Source organism: Pagrus pagrus, assembly GCF_965226575.1.
Source record: "Pagrus pagrus genome assembly, chromosome: 18".
Taxonomy (NCBI): domain Eukaryota; kingdom Metazoa; phylum Chordata; class Actinopteri; order Spariformes; family Sparidae; genus Pagrus; species Pagrus pagrus.
Window position 1 is genome coordinate 16,303,826 of NC_140202.1, and position 18,100 is coordinate 16,321,925.

At 42.0% G+C, this 18,100-nt stretch overlaps 1 protein-coding gene across 6 annotated transcripts in view; it reads left to right on the forward strand.

The window, feature by feature from the left end:
* Window positions 1–18,100, forward strand: part of esrrb (estrogen-related receptor beta) — a 47,589-nt gene that overhangs the window by 1,740 nt on the left and 27,749 nt on the right. The window contains exons 2-4 of one of the 6 annotated variants that reach the window (XM_084380711.1): window positions 2,176–2,212; window positions 5,936–6,004; window positions 15,981–16,390. In XM_084380711.1, coding sequence (XP_084236837.1) covers window positions 2,176–2,212; window positions 5,936–6,004; window positions 15,981–16,390 — 516 coding nt within the window. Of the gene's footprint in view, window positions 1–2,163; window positions 2,213–5,935; window positions 6,005–15,980; window positions 16,391–18,100 lie in introns of those variants that run through there. The other 5 variants (XM_084380712.1, XM_084380713.1, XM_084380716.1 and 2 more) reach the window with 5 other exon arrangements.

Consider the following 18,100-nt stretch of genomic DNA (forward strand, 5'->3'; position numbering starts at 1 on the left):
GAGCTGTTTTTGATAGTGATTTTACTCCTCTTTAAGGAATTAAACTGACAGGTGTTTGATTTGGCATCAATCTTAATTGGATTTTCATTTATTTGGTCGTTTGTTTTTGTCACAAAAAGGGAGCAGATGCTGTGTGATCTGTGCCACTGTGGAGGCACTATTGCTGCACATCAATAGGCCTGTGATGATCAATAGGGATTGCGTGATGTTTTTGCATTGATTATAGAAACGTGAGCCGATGAATGGAACTGGAGTCCTCTCCGAGGGTTATACTGTTCCTGTTCAGCAGAGAAAACTGGAGAGCAGCAGAGCGACCTAACACACCTTTTTTTTGCATGAATCTGCTGGTAGTTCTCGACTCCTCCTCACTCACTCACTCACTCATATTTTTACTGAAGTAGCTGAAGACCGTTGTCAGAGAGTTGTGAGAGTTAAAGAAGTGTCCCAAGCTGCTGTTTCTTTCTGCTTGACTCAGCCAAGTGTCAGCCATTGTCGGACTGCTCATTTCTCCAATAAGATGCCATGGTAAGCTCTGTTCTTATAATGTGGGGATACAGTAACATGGAGACCCTCACTGACTGTGAAATGGTATCTGCATTCTCGGCATTCTTACTGAGCTTGATCAACAGTGAAACACAGGCGCTTCTAAAGCTGGGGTTAGAGAAGACAGAGCTGGATTTTCCGCTGCTTTAGGAGCTGATGGGCTTCCAGAATATGAGTTATGGCTTGAGATCATCTCTCACAGGTGGTGAAAGGTTTCACAATGGTACCTCACATGTAACACCGGCAAATGGAGCTAGCGACACAGCTCAATAAATACATTTACTGTCCTTAGTGGTTTGAAAGCTATTGCTTTTTGAAAGTGAAGTGCTGCAGATGCACTCGACTGCTTGCTGGAGCTTCTATAGTGTGGTTTAGGCTGGTGTCACTTTATGGTGCGTTATATAATGGTGCATTTTGATATCTTGAAAATGCACAGAGTGGATTACAGTATGTTTTTTTTGTTGGGATAGTCAAGTTCTGAAATGTCAGCTGCTTGGTAAAGTTCTCTGTTGTTGCTGTTGTGTGATTGCCTTGGCTTTTCTTTCGGCTTTGATATTATTGCGATGCATATTGATGCAAGCATGCAAACAAAATGTGGAGAGAAAATGCTTTTACTTGCAAATTAATCAAGGATAGATCAAAAAATGTAAAAAAATAAAATAAAAAAAGGTCAAGATTTTACTTTACTTTGTTTACTATTAAATACAATAAATGTTCCTTTTTCTAAAAAACAACACAGAAGTAAATAAATGAATCAGGCTTTTCTTAAATATTGCACAAATGCAAAACAAACTAATACTTCTATTTATTATCTTCAATTATGCTTGAAATTTAGCATCCAGAATTTCTAACTTATCTAATTTAAATGAAAACTTCGTGTGTTGACTGTTCCCCTAGTCGCATCTTTGTTGTTCATGTGATAGGTTGTTTTGTCTGTGTGCGTGCGAGCCATGTGTGGTGCGTGTATGTGTGTGTTGCACTTGTGCATAGCGGAGAGTGTGCGAGTGAGCGAGCGAGCGTTTGGATCCCTCCTCCTCGGTGCTCCGCCGGCCCCTCTGTCGCTTTAAGTCCTGCCCCTCGGAGCCAGCCAACAGCAGCTGTTCCATATTCATCAAGCCCTTGAGTCTTAAAGAGCCCTATCCCGACCATGGAAAGAGTCATTCCTCTCGCTCGCGCTCTCATGCTCTCTCCATCTTAGCGCTCATCCCACTGCTGCTGCCTGCGCTTCTCTTTCTCTTTCTCTCTCTCTCTCTCGCTCTCGCTCTCTCTCTCACCCCCCTTTACCTCTCTTGTCTATCTGTCCCTCCCCCCTTCACTCTCTCCCTCTCTCCCTCTCTGTCTCACACACACACATTCACTTACATACACTCAGACACTTTCTCTCTCTCACACATATATACATAAACACACACACAACACACACATGCTCACGCACACACGCGCCCACTCAATCCATCAGAGTCCAGCATACCTGTGCAGGCTGGGGGGAGCGGTGCTGGAGGGGCTTTTTCGCCAGCGTTGTCTCTGAGGGTGCTGTGCTATCATTTGGGGAAGAAGCGGGGTCTCAATTGTTTTCTCTTTCCTCTTCTTCTCATTCCTGGAATGCTAAAACTGGACTGATGGACATTTCAGAACTTTGTCTTCCAGACCCTCTCAGCTATCATAACCAGTAGGTGCACCTTGTTTCTTGATTTCCTTCTTTCACTTTTTCCTTTTAACCGCTCTGTTGTGATGCAGTTTTGTTTCTTCACTGTCTGTCTTTTTATCCTCGTTTACTCTTTTAACACAGTCTGCTCTAGTTTTGTTTCTCGAACGCTACTACTCTAGGAACTGAACTTTTTCTTGTTTTAGCAGCACTTTCCCTCTCACGCCTACTCACGCTCTTAAACATGCACTTTCTCCTGTTCATTGTTTTAAGGGCTCTTAAATCACGTAGGACTTGACAGTATAGAGCAACAGGGCAGGTGCAACTGTGTATGTGTGTGTAGATTTATTGTGGGAGCACATCATGTTTGCCAGTCTTTATAAATTTAATTCAGAGCACGGCTGATTGATTTAGCTTGCCCCTCAGCAAAGTGTGTGTTTTTCCTAAAGAATTTGGGGGTACCTGTCCGGTCGGGTTAGGAGGTTGTTTGCTGATGGCTTTGATCCTAGATCGGGCCGCCCAGGGAGAATGAAAATAATATTTTAAGGAGATGAGATTAGCGTGAATCCGTGGAATTGGAGGGGATAAATTACACACTGTAATATTTGTAGCCAGAGAAAGACGAATGAAAGGACCCTGTAACCTCAGTGAGCTGGCAGGTCTGTCCCAGCCAGCGGCACGCGAGGCAAGCTGCTGTCTTAACAGCTCCTGGTTGCTGGGACAGTCTGAGCTCACAGGACCTGCCACAGTTATACTTTGTAAATCCATTTAGATCACACATTAAATACAAAAAAAACTATCTTAAGTTGTAGAAAATGTTGTTTTAATTTTATTGGAAACAATTTTATGGTCCAATATTGACGTATTTACGTCACACACACCACTGTTAATGCATGAAAAACACAGACTAAAACATATGGCTTGTTTAAAGTTTTGTTTTAATTTGTAGACAATTTTTATGTTAGTCTTTATTATATTACATGTTGTAGAATATTTTCATTAGAAATTATTGTTAACCTAGTATATAAGCAAAAGTGGTGATTTGTGGAAGACCAATTAGATGTTTTTGAGACATTTCAATTGCATGTTACAGTCGTCTCACACCTCAGTGTATTTTGACATTTATGCTTTTACTTAAAATTTAAATGTATTCTGTCCTTGAAAAATGTCTACAAAAGTCTGATTTAAATTGTGCATTCTTATCGTCTGCCAAAATTGAGTTGTCTTGTAACTTTTCTTACACTGAACATTATTTAATGATAGCACAATTGAGTTTTTTTTATGTTACACATGCAATGAAAATACTTAACAGAAGATAATTCAGTGTAAAGTTAGTGAGCTGATTTCTGTCAGTGTTTATTGCTTTACAGATATTCTTTACTTTAGGCTTCAAACATCTAATCTGAAATGCCATTCTAGAAAAAAAAAATGTTGATATCTTAGACATGCAAGCAATTGTCTCCTGTGTTATTCCACTAAGATGAATTATAAAATGTCACTTCCCTCTCAGATACACCTTAATAGAAAATGACACAAACAGCAGTAACAGAGTGGGTAATTCTGTATCACATCAGGCATTATACTTGTAATTTTATATTTTTCATTGTAGTAAACCCTGAGTATTGTAGGGTAAAACTACTACAATATGTATTTAGTTTTAAGCAGGTCTTTACACCACCACATGTATATCAAAAAATCTTAATATGTAATTATCCTAAAATCTAAGGAGATGTTTTCCATTTTTCTAATTATTTTCCCTACAGATGCACCTTCCAACACATTTGAAACATATTAATTGCAATAAAGAGAAACATTAAACGTGAAAACAGTTAACATTTTCAGTTATTGTTGGAAATCATTCGTTTAAAATTTCCTTTCAGTTGAATGTATTTGACTTTGTCTCCTTTCAGGTAATCTGGCAAAATTCAGAAATGTATTTATAATTGCACTCCAACTGTGTATTTAATTTATTAAACATAAAGTAAGACGTTCTTAAATATGAATACAAAATATTTTTCAGTAATATAATACAACTAATGTTTATGTTTGTTTTTTCTAAAGCATACAATATCATCAGAGATTTAGATATGGTGTGCACTGATTTGAAATTTGTGCACAATAAAAGAAAAAAAAAGTCAGTAAGAAAGCAGAAAGCAGTTACAGTTTTGTATGCCATGTTTATAATATTTCATTCATGTGGATATATGTAACATTTAAAATAACAGTGAAAAGAGCATTTACTCTGAAAAGCTGAGCTGTGAACAGGTGTTTGATGTAGAAACCTCAGTGACTTACAGTAGATGTGTTGAGAAATGACTTTTGAGGATGTAATAATAGTTTTTAATAAGCTAAAAATCTGTCACAGCATCATGTAGAATTGATGACAGTAAATTACCATTTTCCTGATTACATGTCCGCCTACCAACAGTCAGTTATTTGTGGGATCTCTCCAGCGTTGGCCTGAGTGTGCTGCTGTTTTATTTTGCTTCAGCAGTGGCTCGCTGCTGCTAATTGTGCAGCGGTATTCGCAGCCCCTCACTGTGGGCTGTATGTGGCCGTGATGCTTGGGTGAGAGGATTAGTGGGACGTATGTGCTCCATGTAATTAGCGCAGCACTGTTGTGGAATCACTGTAGTAATACACTCTATAGCTTGACCCGAGGGCATTGCCACTGAGTGGGAATTAGATGGAAACAGAGTTTTCGCTCCTCTTGTCTGTTTGCACATTGGAGATATTAAAAATGTGAGCGCTGTGACTAAGTATTTTGATAGCACAGGTTTTACTGAAAGTTTCATTCTCTATGAAGCCCGTTGCACTCGTCTTGTTTTTCACTTTTGCTTGACTTGTTTGAGTCTAAATACCCCTTGACTCGTGCAGTGAGATGAGTCATTTATTGTACGGGTCTGACCAGCTTGTTGTTGATCTTGTGTTGCAGTAGCAGTTCGCGCCACTCAGAAGTCATCCAGCGCTGAGGATTTTCAGTCTGAGTTCCTCGTGCTTACTAGAAAACACACACACAGTCTGAGCGGCAGTGAATTGAGATGTGACTTCTCTCTGCTTCTAAACGTTCCATCAACACCCTCGCTTTCCTTAAGCCCTGGCAGAGCCACTGCTATAAACTAACAAGGCTATCCAATTTCCCTTCATGAAATAAGAGCTTTTTAATGTATTTTTTTAGAGAAGCAGAAAGAAGTTAGCACACAATGATGAATTAGATTTCAATTTATTTGACTTCATTCCCAGCTTGCTGCATTAGAGCCTGCAAACACCCATCTGTAGCAGTCCGTCCGCTTGATTCTTATTAGGTTTCAGAAAACAAGGCGAGGGAATTGCATTAGTGTATCTTAAGTTAAAAGCTCTTTGCTCTTTGACCAAGTGTTTCATTGTTATTGGGTTAATCAGATTTTTGCTGTCTTCATGGAGATGCTATCACAGGCTAGAGGCAGTGGTGGGTAACCAAAGCAGCCGTGCACAGACACTATCCAGATGGGATCAGCTTACGGTAATTTGGTTTCAGAATACATTACCAGAAGAGGCTCCTGGCCGAGAATGGCCACCCCGCTACGAGCCAGGAGCTGGTGGCCTCTGTAGCCGCAGCGTTCAGCCAGACCCACCTGTCCCACTCCCACCCTCCTCATCTCCCAGAGCTTTTAGGAGGTGTTGGGATATGATCCTCTTAAAGAAAATCTCATGTTTTAAAATTCAGTTTGTCGCCCAATTCTAAATACTTCTTCCTTGTACCAACAGGGCTTTGTTGTCCAATTCATTAGAGAGATTCCTGAGTCCACTGGCCACGCTGGAGCCCTCTCATTTCTGGTATCTAGTATCATTACTTTCACTGTAAATATGTCACTCAGCTCAGGCTGAGCAGGGGGGAGGGTGGAGCATGTTGTCCCTCTCCAGGCCAAATGGGGATGCAGAGTGTATTGACACTCTCTGGATGTTCACTGTTCTGTAGCTTCAGAGGTATTCGGGTTCATACTTGTTAGCGCTTAGGCTGGCTTTTAAGCTTCTACATTAAACACTCCCATTTATTTGTAGTGGTGCTTTATTCCCCAGGCAATCCATTGGGGAATTAAGAGTAAGAAAAGCATGCAATATCAAGTCTTGTTCTGAAACTATGTCTTTATTTTTTATATTTATTCATCTGGGTTCCTGAGCTCTCTATTTAATATAATGCACAAAAATGTCATATTACAAATTAACTTTTCTCTTTTCATAACAACCAACATGTCATGAATCTCATTGCAGAAAGTATTGAATTATATTGAATATCTTTTGATAATATTGTTCAATTATGGAAGGTTATTATGACATGCAGTCCCTTGAGACCCCATCTCATGTCGGACCTTTACACCTGTCACTGATTAGCTTCCATGCCTCTTTGGCTACAACACCCACCCGCACAGAAACCACCAACCGTCACTGCACGCGTCCCTCCTGATTTTCTCATCCATTGTAACCTTGGACACCTCCACCGCAGTGTGAGAATCTGTTTAAAAATAACCAGCTCCATTAGTCTAGAAGGATAATGCTAGCCTACGTGGGCTCTCATGCCCTTGTGGCAGCAGAGTGCTATCACTGACACGGTGCGTCAGCACTTCTTTCCTGTTGCTCCAACATTGAAGGGCTCCTCCTCATTTACGCACATATACACGCATGCATGTACACACACACACACACACACACACACCATCTAGAAAACGGAAGTTGAGAAGAATAACTGAGTCACGGAAAGAGGTGGAGGGAAAAATAATGAAAACGGTGGAGTGGTAAATTAGTTACAAGAAAGTTTTCTGTTTGCCATGTTTCGTATGGTTCTCTCCGTTAATATTGTGTTACATGCATCCCTGTAGATATGAATGCGCACTAAAACGCTGCTGCTTTTAAGCCACTCTGTTCTAAATGCAGTGGAGGGAAAACTCCAGGCCCACTAATTCACACTTGGTAAGAAAATGTGATGTAAGGTGGGTAACTATATGGGTGTTTATCAGTGAAGGCTATTGGTATTGAACGGCGAGTTGTTTGAAGGTTATGTTTCGGAGCAGTAATTGAAATGCAAAATAACATTAGGATCGATGCTTAGCTTTGTTTATTTATGAAATCAATATTGAAACCGTCCGTCACAGTAGCAGCTCTGATTCCCTCTGACAGCTTCACCAAGTCTTCTCTGCATGGCTCTCTACGTTACAGCTTTTAGACTAAGCCCTTTTTTTTTCTCCCTCAGCGCTCTTTGGAAAGCTGTGATAAAATGTTTCAGGCTCGTATGTTAAAATACACGGTCTGTTATTTGAAGGAAATCTGTGTTTCGTATCATCATCAGCTGTTAATATAAAAAGTTTGACTGAACTTACAGAAGCTATGTTATGGGTGTGTCTTTGAGAGAGACAGAGTACCACTATCTCTCACTCTGATTTGCCCAAGGGAAGCAGATGTGACCAATAATCAGCCACTGACATGGCAGTGTGTAAATAGCCAGCCACTATAGGCCTAGTTTATCTGTACTGAACAGGAATTCCTATTGACGTATTTGTTTCTGTTATCGCTCATATTACAGAAATAACAAAAACCTTTCATTTTGAATTTTTAAGCAACTCAAACATTCAATTATGCTAAAACACAGTCTGCAAAATCCTGTTTTTAGCAGTCAGAACTGGATTGTCAACAAAACTTATCATAAATAATAAATATGTGATAGTGTGAAAAAATAATCTGTTTTGTAAAGGCCTTCGAATTCCTCGCGGTCTCACACAAAATTAGCAATGCTCTAAAAGAATATAAATCTTAAAACATGAACCCAGAATCACTGTTTTCCTTTTCTGTTTTGACTTAGTCTGGTTCAAATCTTATCAGTGATTCAAATATGAAATAACAGCAGTTCAGTCTGATTATCAGGTTAGTTTCTGTCTCTTCTCCACACAAAACTTTAGCTTATAAGACATTAATCTCATCTCATAACTAACAGATACACACACAGTGTGTGTGTGTGTGTGTGTGTGTTGTCTGCCCTCACATCATACAACTCTGTGTTCGTTTATTAATATTTGCCTGTTGGTCACAAAACATGTTCACATTAAAATGCCTCCTTATGAGACTACCCCTACAGCGCTAAGTGCAATCCAATGGTCACATTGAGTGGCTGGTTGTTGAACCTGCCACTTGGAGACTCCCTCCCTCCCGTTACGTGCGGCGACACCAGACGTGGTGAACGCTGAAATGCGTGTTTAGATTGCCCCCTGAAGGAAACGCATTAATTCAGGAAGTATCCCCAAAGTTTAATTATTCCTGAATGGTGTGGTGGTGGACACCACCGTATAAATCAGTTAGGCCCACCCGCCTTTTTATTACCAGCACTATTTATGGGGAATGTGTGGCAGCTGGTAGAGATGAGCCTGTAAAAAGCTAGAGGCTATTGCTATGACTATGTCTGCTGCTGTGGCAGACAGTCATAGCAATAGTGTTTCGAGCAGCATCAATTCAGCTTGGAAATGTTTGAATTGTGCGCCACAAAAGACAATTGAAATGTGAGAAATCAAGTAAGATTTTTGACATGATCATGTTGTATAATAAATGTTGTTTTAATCTTGACTTTGTGCCATGATGATGACACATTTACACATCTGATTGTATTTAAATGATCCTGGAAACCTGATAAACCTGACAATTCTGGCCTGCTCTCTTGTGTGTATGCATGTACATTTGTATCTTTATATTTGGCTCTTCTTTTTATGAAGAGGACAATTTATGACAGAGGCACGGTGGGCTCTTTGTTTTAAGCAGGTAGAGTTCCCCCCTAAACAAGGACGGCCTATCAGAAGAAGATTAATGAAGTAATTTCATGCATGGCTCTATGCCTCTGTCCTCCTGTACGCACAGTCACTGTGTCTAAACCTGTGATTTACACTGGACTGTGTTAAATAGCCTTAACCCTTTATAATAATATGTCTTTCTGTTTGTGACACACACATTGCAAAGAAACTTGCAACACAATCAGAAATACCCTTCACCTTTCTGATCAAATTAACCAGCCTCTTTGATATCTTTCCTCTGATAGTTTGTTCCACAAATATCTGGACAGTGATCATGACTTGCACTCATTTCATTTTTTTTTTTTTTTTTGCTCAAGTTTCCATCATTCATATTTTATAATCCCCCCTCTTTATTTTACATAAGGAACTCCCGCTGAGAGTACGTGAGAGGTGTGCTGTGGTTGATATCTGCTGGCTTTCCACATAATTTATGGCAGTTAAACAAAAGCTAGCCTTTTGTAGCATAAAACAGATTTTTTTATGACCCGTTCCTGCAATATTAGCCTGAGCAGGTCAGTTATTTCACCAAGTTTTTTTGTTTTTTAACTTTCTTTACAATAGTGCAGAAATTTTGGCCATACTAAATCTTTTTCTTTGAATTTGATTCATTTTATTATCATGTCACACACGGAAAATCACTATTTATGACTGGGTGAGAACTCATGATATACTGTCACGATATGTTAAAGATGGCTTCATGATGCAAGAGATTCAGTGATAAACAGTACCTGGCAGAACTCTAATTTACAATAGGCTACCTGACAGCAACTGTGTATCTGAAGAGGAAAACATACTGTTCAACTAAAATGTGAAGACATTTAAAAAAAAAAACACAAATCAAATATACAGTGTATTTACTTTTATGTATTACAGTTTTACAGCCCAACAAGATGAAACATTGTGTAAGTAACGTGTTCCATCATTTAAATGTTAAAAAGATACGAGTACAGCTGTAGTGATGACTATTTTTATTTTTAACTAATCTGTTGATTAATTCCTCGATTAATCAATTAGTTGTTTGATCTGTAAATGTCAGAAAATGGTGAAAAACGTCGACCACTGTTTTCCAAAGGCCGAGATGACTTTCACTCTTTTTCTACTCAAATACTCAAACTGATTAATTGATTATCAGAACAGTTGCCGATCAATGTAGTAGTCGACAGCCAGTTTAATTGTTGCAAATCTAATTTAGACTGAAAGCATGGAGCATTGCAGGACAGCACGTTGTGATATTGCCGTCAGTGTATCAGCAACGTATCACACAACACCAGGTTGTGTCTGATATTCATTAACCACACCAGTCTTTGAAGGAGACTTTTAATATACTAAACGTCGATAATCAGAAACTGTTTTTAAGGGTGATTTTTGCCAGTAGTGGACTATAATTACTTTTTCTACTTATCATGAGCCATTGTAAATTTATGTTGTTAAATTATACCATGGCCATGCCACATAATGGGTGTAATGGAAACTAATCTTTTCTAATGAAAAGGCAGAATTAGAAATTTGATCCCAAATGTGCTGTGCGGCCGGCTAGACTTATCATTGAACTTCTTTTTCACACACAGTATGATGAGCTGTCCAATTCTGCAGGGAGCTCCCCCGCTGGGTCCGCACAGACGACTGTTAACTCTTTGCTCTCCGTAGCGGGAAGTTTAGACGACCGGCAACTCTCTCACATCCTCCACTGACAGCAGCTCCATCATTAGCCATATCCTGAACTCAGCCCCTTATAAGAACTAGATCTGCCCAGTGCGGCCCAGACAGTTTACGTCAGACAAACAGCAGCGCCTGTATCACAAGAGGCCCTCTCTTTCCTGCCAGCAGCATCTCTAGAACAGGAAGGAGCAAGCGGGGGGGATCAATAGATGTGATCTGCTTCTTGGCCAGCACTATCTTGTGGTGCCGCTGGAGCATGGGGCTCATGTTGTCGTAGTGGAGTGAGCTCATGGCTTTATAAAGACTACAATGACATCGCTGTGGAGCAGCTAAATATAATCCTCTGCTGGAGACTGAAAAACTTAATTGCCCAGGCCACAGAGCAGCACCCCCCCTCCCCCCCAGTGGTAACCCTGCACGAGCCCCTAGCCTACGGACTATTGATCCGGGTCCCTCGCTCTCCATCGGTACGATAAACACAGCTCTCTCTGTGTCTCTTTTCTCCCTTCCCCTCATGTATCGCTTACTTTGTCTTTTCCTGTTTTTCGGTCTCCTCGACTTCCCTTTTGTTTGCCTCCATAGATCTGCACATCATAAATCTCTGTCAGCTTCTCCTGAGTGTCTGGCATATCCGTTAATAAAGAGGCCCCTCCCCTCCCTTCAGGTCCACCTCCTCCCTCAGTCGGAGTAGGACTAATGAATGAGAAACTCCAAAATTAGGGGCCTCTCCCTCATAGATTAGAATGGGTCCCTATGGAGCGCCGGGCTCGCCTCCAACCAAACCACAGCCGTCAACCAACTCCCCCCTCCCTTCCTGCCATATTTCCATCTTTCATATTCTGCCTGCAACACAAACACACACTCAGACCAATGAGCACATAAGCACAGACACACGTCGCCCCAAGAGTCTTTTAGCCCCTTATTCCCCTGGTGGTCATTAACCTGGAGCCAGTTAGACAGAAAGGCGTCCTCCATATTTCAACTAAGTGTGTTTTGGAATCTCCATTCCCCTTCTTCTCTCCCAAGGGCCACCCTCAACTCCTCCCTGAGCCCCAAGTCCTTTTTCATTTACATTTTCCCCTGCGAGAACACACACCGAGCGAGCACCCTTGGTGGCATAAACTGCTGCATGAATTTCTGTGACTTTAAGTTGGGCTGTGCAGAATTGCAGCGCGGTGTCCGCTCTCCCAAAAATGAATCCCTGGCTGTTTGTTGGAGCGGTAAGAGGTGGCAGTGGCCCCTGGAGGAGAGGTCAGCGTGGCAGCTGCCAGTGGGTTCTGGCTGTGGCGGGGAGGCTGAGAGGAGGTCTGTCAGGAGCTAATTGAGTTCGTCCTACCAGCGCTGACTCTGGGGCCAGTGGCTTATCAGGCCACATCGCCTGGGGCCATCCAGACAGATCTGCCCCTACCGGGGCATCTGATATTACCATCACCCTGCCTGCAGATGTCAACTCCCACCTCCCCCACCCACCCCTTCCCATCCACCTACCCAGTCTGATCAGGTAGCAAGGATGTGACACTCGGGGATGAGGTTAGCAAATGTTATAAAATTGTGTTTTTGGCCTTGAGAGTGAAAAGGACATCAAGAATTTACTCACTGTTTAAGTTGAGCCCCTAGCACGGGTCTGTGCTTGTGATTTACACATGAAACAGGAAGAGAGCTGTAGTCACCCAGAGAACAGCGGAGGATGTCAGTATCGTCCTGAAGTGAGCAGGAAGCTCTCAGCAGGAATACTTACAAATTGGCTCAATTAGATCCCGAATGTACTGCGTTCTTACGACGGTGTCATCCAGTGTTCAGAGTGTCGCTTGCAGGCGAGGGAAGTGAGAGAATGAGCGCTCCTCGGTTCCCCTCTCGGAAGTGGAGGAACAGCGAGTGCAAGACGAGCTGCCAGATCATTAGGCCAGCTAATCCTGGTCACAGCAGCACCAGTGGAATGATATTAGGGATCTGAAATGCTGTTAGGGGGGCCAGGTGGAATCAGATTAAAACCAAACTGCGCAGTGTGCGTTTGCGGGCCCATAACCCACTACTCAGCATGAATTTTGATCGGTACAAAGGGAACAAAAGGAGGAGGAACAGAGAGAGAAAAGGAGAGAGGGAGAGATAGTGTATCTTCGACGAGCACTGCTCCTTTGGGCAGCCAGGCAGCAGAATTTGAAATGCTCTTACCTTGAGGAAGGAAGTAAGACAGAACTATAGATTTTATAGCATCAAGCCTCAGCTAGTTCAGCAAACCCTTTCCTGTCTGCTCTGTCTGTGTAGCACACAAGCTAATTAGCACCTGCCCCACATACTGAATTATTTATTACAACTATTGCTGCTGTCAAACTATTTAATGTTCATAATTCATTTTCCCCATACAATGGTATTTATAGATTTAAATTGGACCTGTCCCATTAGAGATTACTAATATTTATAGAAATATTTTAGACTGTTTGATTAATACGCCAGGTTCAAGTGGTTAGTATTCCCTCAGTATCATTAATCAATATATGCAGGCTTGTTAAAAACATAAGCATAGCAGTGGTATAATGTGTCATAGCAGAATGAGTTAAGGGGATTCCAGCCAGAACATTTATTATAAATGACCACATTGAGCTGGAGGGGAAACAGTTAAGACACTTATGCAATTATGCTAAGTGTCACCCTGAAGATGGCCTTTGAACCGGGGTTAAGCTTACTCTGAATTTGTGAAATAAAAGCTAAATGGAGCCATCTTGTGCGCCTGCGTTTTAATATATAGCCTTTAATAAGCCAAGTGCAGGTGCCCTATCGCACAGGTGCACATATCCATCTGAAACAGAGAACATAAAGCAGATGAACACAGGGCCGTGCATTAATTTATGGGGATGCAATCTGCATTCATTATCAAGAGCGGCAAGTTCTATTTAAGAAAGGCATGAAATGGATTCACTTTTTCAATTTCTGTCTGCAAGGGCGTTTAAGAGTACAAGTGGATCATTTTTAAAACAGAAAATCTGAATAACCGCCCCCAATGCAAAGTATGAAATGTATTTTTTTCATTGATTAAATTGAGAGCAGCTGAAAGAAATACTTTAAATTAGACAGCGTTTTCTTCAGCACAGTGGTAGTTGTGTATCAGTTTTATATAGCGAAGGCTTTATATTGCAAGAAGAATTCCAGGAGTGCTCAGGCAAAGGGCTTATTCCACAAGGTCAACGGTTTTAACAGGGGGCATTTTTTATTATTTATTTTAGCAGTTAACCTTTTTGTGAATTTCCAGAAGTGGTAGGCACCTGGAGCTCCGATGAATATACATGACAGCAGGGAGGGAAACCTGGGAATGAGATTTAATTTGACATGCTGACCCCCATCTCCACGGGCCCAGGAAGCCAGGGTGAGAAAATAAGGTTGACCCACTGACCCGTGGGCCTGAACCCCTCCGTCACCCCACCCTCACAATTAAATCAGCCTCAGAGAGCAAGAGGCAGTCCGGCCGACCGGTAGGGGACACAGCGGAGGCCTCTCGTTTCCTGTTCCCTCTGAAGCAGTGTGAGACAGACAGCTATCGTCCAATCAGGCAGATAGGGGAAAACCCCCACCCCCCTCCTCGCGCTGATGGTAAACTGACATGTCAAATATGTAAACATTACCATTAGTTGGCAATATGCTAATGGAACTAATGTGCTAAGGCACAACTTGGGCTGTCTAGCTGCCACTCACTAGGAGCCCCTGTGTCTGAATTTGCATAAGCCATGCAAGGCTCAATTTTGTTAATGCAGGCAAGTGCAGGTGACCTTTCACCCCCCTCCGTGGTACCTAATGCAAAGAGGTGTGTGTGTATGTAAGTGTGTGACCTCGCCTTGACCCTAGGAGGTCACTATGTCTACACTGCATCCCCAATACATTGAGTTATCCATCTCCTCCACCAGTCCTCCACCAGAATAGTTCACTCCGTTCTGCCGACCAAAAAATGAGTCGAACATGCCAAGGCTAAGTTTTTCCCCCCCGTTGTTCTCCCAGTGCAATTTCAAGCTAAAGGTTATAGAGCGGGACTGAAATAGATTTATATGGGCAGGGAAGGCTTCAGAGTGCATTTTGTGGCCACAGCCAAAAGGCTGCACTTTAGTCTGCACACGTTACAGCATCATATTGCATGTACTCCAAAATACAGTTATTAGGCAGACAGTGAAAAAGTCAATATCTTGCCATCATGTTTCCTTTTGGTTGACTGCTGACTCAAGGAGACAAGCCAAGGTCCACTCTGCTCTCTAAACTATGGAGATGCTCCTGACTCGATGTGCTCTCTTTGTGTGTGTGTGTGTGTGTGTGTGTGTGTGTGTGTGTGTGTGTGTGTGTGTGTGTGTGTGTGTGTGTGTGTGTGTGTGTGTGTGTGTGTGTGTGTGCACTTGCGTGTTAAGTTGAGTGCTCTCTCTCGCCCTCTTTCTATCTCTCTTTCACTTTCTTTCTGTCTGTGGTGTGTTTGTATTGTGTGGGCATGTGTGTACACCTGTGTGTGTGTGTGTTGTAGTTGTGTATATTTGTACACTGAGCGCTTTGCCGTGGTGTGTGGCTAATGAAGCACTTAAGATCCTCCCTCTGGTTGACTGGTTTATAGGGAAGGTTAGGACACGCTGTCGTACAGAGAACTGACTATTGGAAAGTCTTTAAAAAACAGATGTGACAAAAGTCGATATGCAGTACGTTTAAATGTTTGGCTACTAAATTACTACATGAAATCCACCGAATATCTCCTCTCCTATGTTTTCTGCCTCTTATTCTACATATAGAAATGGCATGTTAATATTCAGAAACACATCTTTTTTTATTAGTTGTTTATCTCCTCTAGGAGAACACAAACTGTGTAGGCTACTGTAGGGTTGCAATGGTAAGAGATTTTCACAGCATGATAACTATCTCAGAAAATAATCACAGTATCATGGTATACAGTAATACACAGTTAAAATATTTATTATTATCAGTTACAATAACCCTTAACCGAATGAAAACAAAAGGGTTTTTTGGTTGAACAAACGCTCTGTTAAAATTTAAAAAATATTATGTCCTGAAACTTGATATAAATGTGAAATATTGTTATTTTTTATTAACACTTATACAAACTTATACAAAAATAACACTTACAAATGTTAGTTTAGCAATAAACTTTATTGTCTAAAATGACATCAGTGCACTGGAACAGTAAACTTCACTGGGAATTTGATAATTATAAAATGCCCCAAGCATCTTTCTTTCTGCATTATTACTTCTATGAAAACTTCTGCTAATCATTTTCTTCTTCTCCTCCTCCCTTTCCCATCAACTCCCTCTCCCCAACTCTCCCCCCTCCGTACCTCCCCCAGGCTGCTGAATAGAATGGCCGCTGATGACCGGCACCTACCTTCTAGTTGTGGGTCCTACATCAAGACAGAGCCGTCCAGTCCCTCCTCGGTCATCGACACGGTCAGCCACCACAGCCCAAGCGGCAACTCAGACGCAAGCGGTGGCTATGTCAGCGCCATGAACAGCCACTCCAACGGCCTGGACTCTCCACCTATGTTCACCCCCAGCGGGCTTGGGGCCGGCACCTGCCGCAAGCGCTACGACGACTGCTCCAGCACCATCATGGAGGACTCGTCCATAAAGTGCGAATACATGTTGAACTCCCTCCCCAAGAGGCTGTGCCTGGTCTGTGGAGATATAGCCTCGGGGTATCACTATGGGGTGGCCTCTTGTGAGGCCTGCAAAGCCTTTTTTAAAAGGACAATACAAGGTATTTTTTCTCCTCTCACCTCCCCCCAACAAACACTCAATACAAGTTATTTCATCCCATGACGCCGCATCACACCCGCCATACAAGACACCTTTGGCCTCACAACAACACTGAAACATACTCAGTCCAAGAGATTTACTATGTAAAAAAAATCACTGGAGTGTGGAAGATGTTTTCTCTTCCTCCTGAGACCAGCAACCGCCATAAAAAAATCTTTGTTTTTGATATCATTACAGCATACAATACCTGACTACTGTAGGATAACAATAAAAAACATGCACACTTATTGATTATCAAATAACTGTTTTTTAAAAATGTTGATTGTACAGGCTTGTAGAAAACAGAAAAACAAAGAAAATTTGGACATGTGACAGAATAGTGTAGGTATGATTACATCATCTGTCATGGTTGGTGGTGTATGGTGGACATGACATCATCACTCAGAGGTCAGATTTGGTGCAGTGGGGGGGGGCAGTGTTTGCCCAGATGCCTGGGGGGGGTTCAGAGAACGTGCTTTATTATTCCTATCCTGTTTTGTGTTTGTGTTTGTGTGTGCGAGCCTGGGGACTAGGGTGCGATTGGCTATCTGCGAGGCATGATGTATCACAGCGTCTCATTAGAGAGGCAATGAAAGGCCCCCCACTGCGAAACTCTGCGCTCTGCTCCAGATTAATCAGGAAGACGGAGATATTGTTGAGCCTGGAAAAAAAAATCTGCACAACAGGCACAGCTGCCCAGGTCTAAGCTCTGCCGGCTTAGTAGTGCAATACATGCAGTGGAGGAAAAATAGATGAAATAGGTAAAATGATCCAAATGTATGGTGAAATGAGATGGGTAATAGTGGAAAAAAATAGGAATCTGATATTTAAATCAAATGAGTCTGACATATTTTATCCATTCTTTCACTACATTTTCATCAAGTAATGATTGCAGAAGAGCAGGCTGTCTGTCTGGATGATAGGTGTTGATTTTGGACCTTACAGCCCTATCAGCTTTAGTCAGTCTATGTACCTTTTGCAGGCAAACAAAAGCATTAGGCCAAATCCTCCTGTTTACCCATGCTGCCATCAGCAATCCTGTCTATTGACAAAAGATGAACATTTTCTCCCAAGTAACATAACTGGGCTTTTGTCCCCTCGCTAAAAGTACACTGACGGCAACACAATGCAACAGAAAAGAGGCATCGGGGAAGAAAGAGACGTCTTAAGTGGAGCAATGGCCCAAACAATTAAGAGAAAGGTACATGGAGAAAAAAAAAAATTGAAAGCCCCTCTTTTTTCCCCCCTCACTTTGCATTGTCGATTTGAAATCCCTCTCTTTCTCTTCTTGGAGGGCTGCCTGTAATGGAGCTAATCTGCCGTCGTTTGTCCGAGCCACAGGAGTTTTGTCAATAACAATCAGCGTTTGGAAAGTGTAATTAAGGCCGAGGCTTTTCATTAGGAAGAAGGGAGGGGGCCGTCTCCAGGGACGGGCATGCCAATTAGAAACTCAGGCACGCGTCGCCGGGTAATTTCAGGGAAAGGAGGGGAAAAAAACCCAGGACTTCTTTAGATTGGAGAGGGACCCTGCTGCTCTTTCAGAGGAGAGGAGGAGAGGCTTAATGGCATAATAATCAGACAGGGGTCCCAGGCAGAGAAGGCAGGGAGGACATAGGGACTTTTTGGGGGAGGTGAAATCCTTCTGAAATGATAAAAGAAACACATGCAGGAT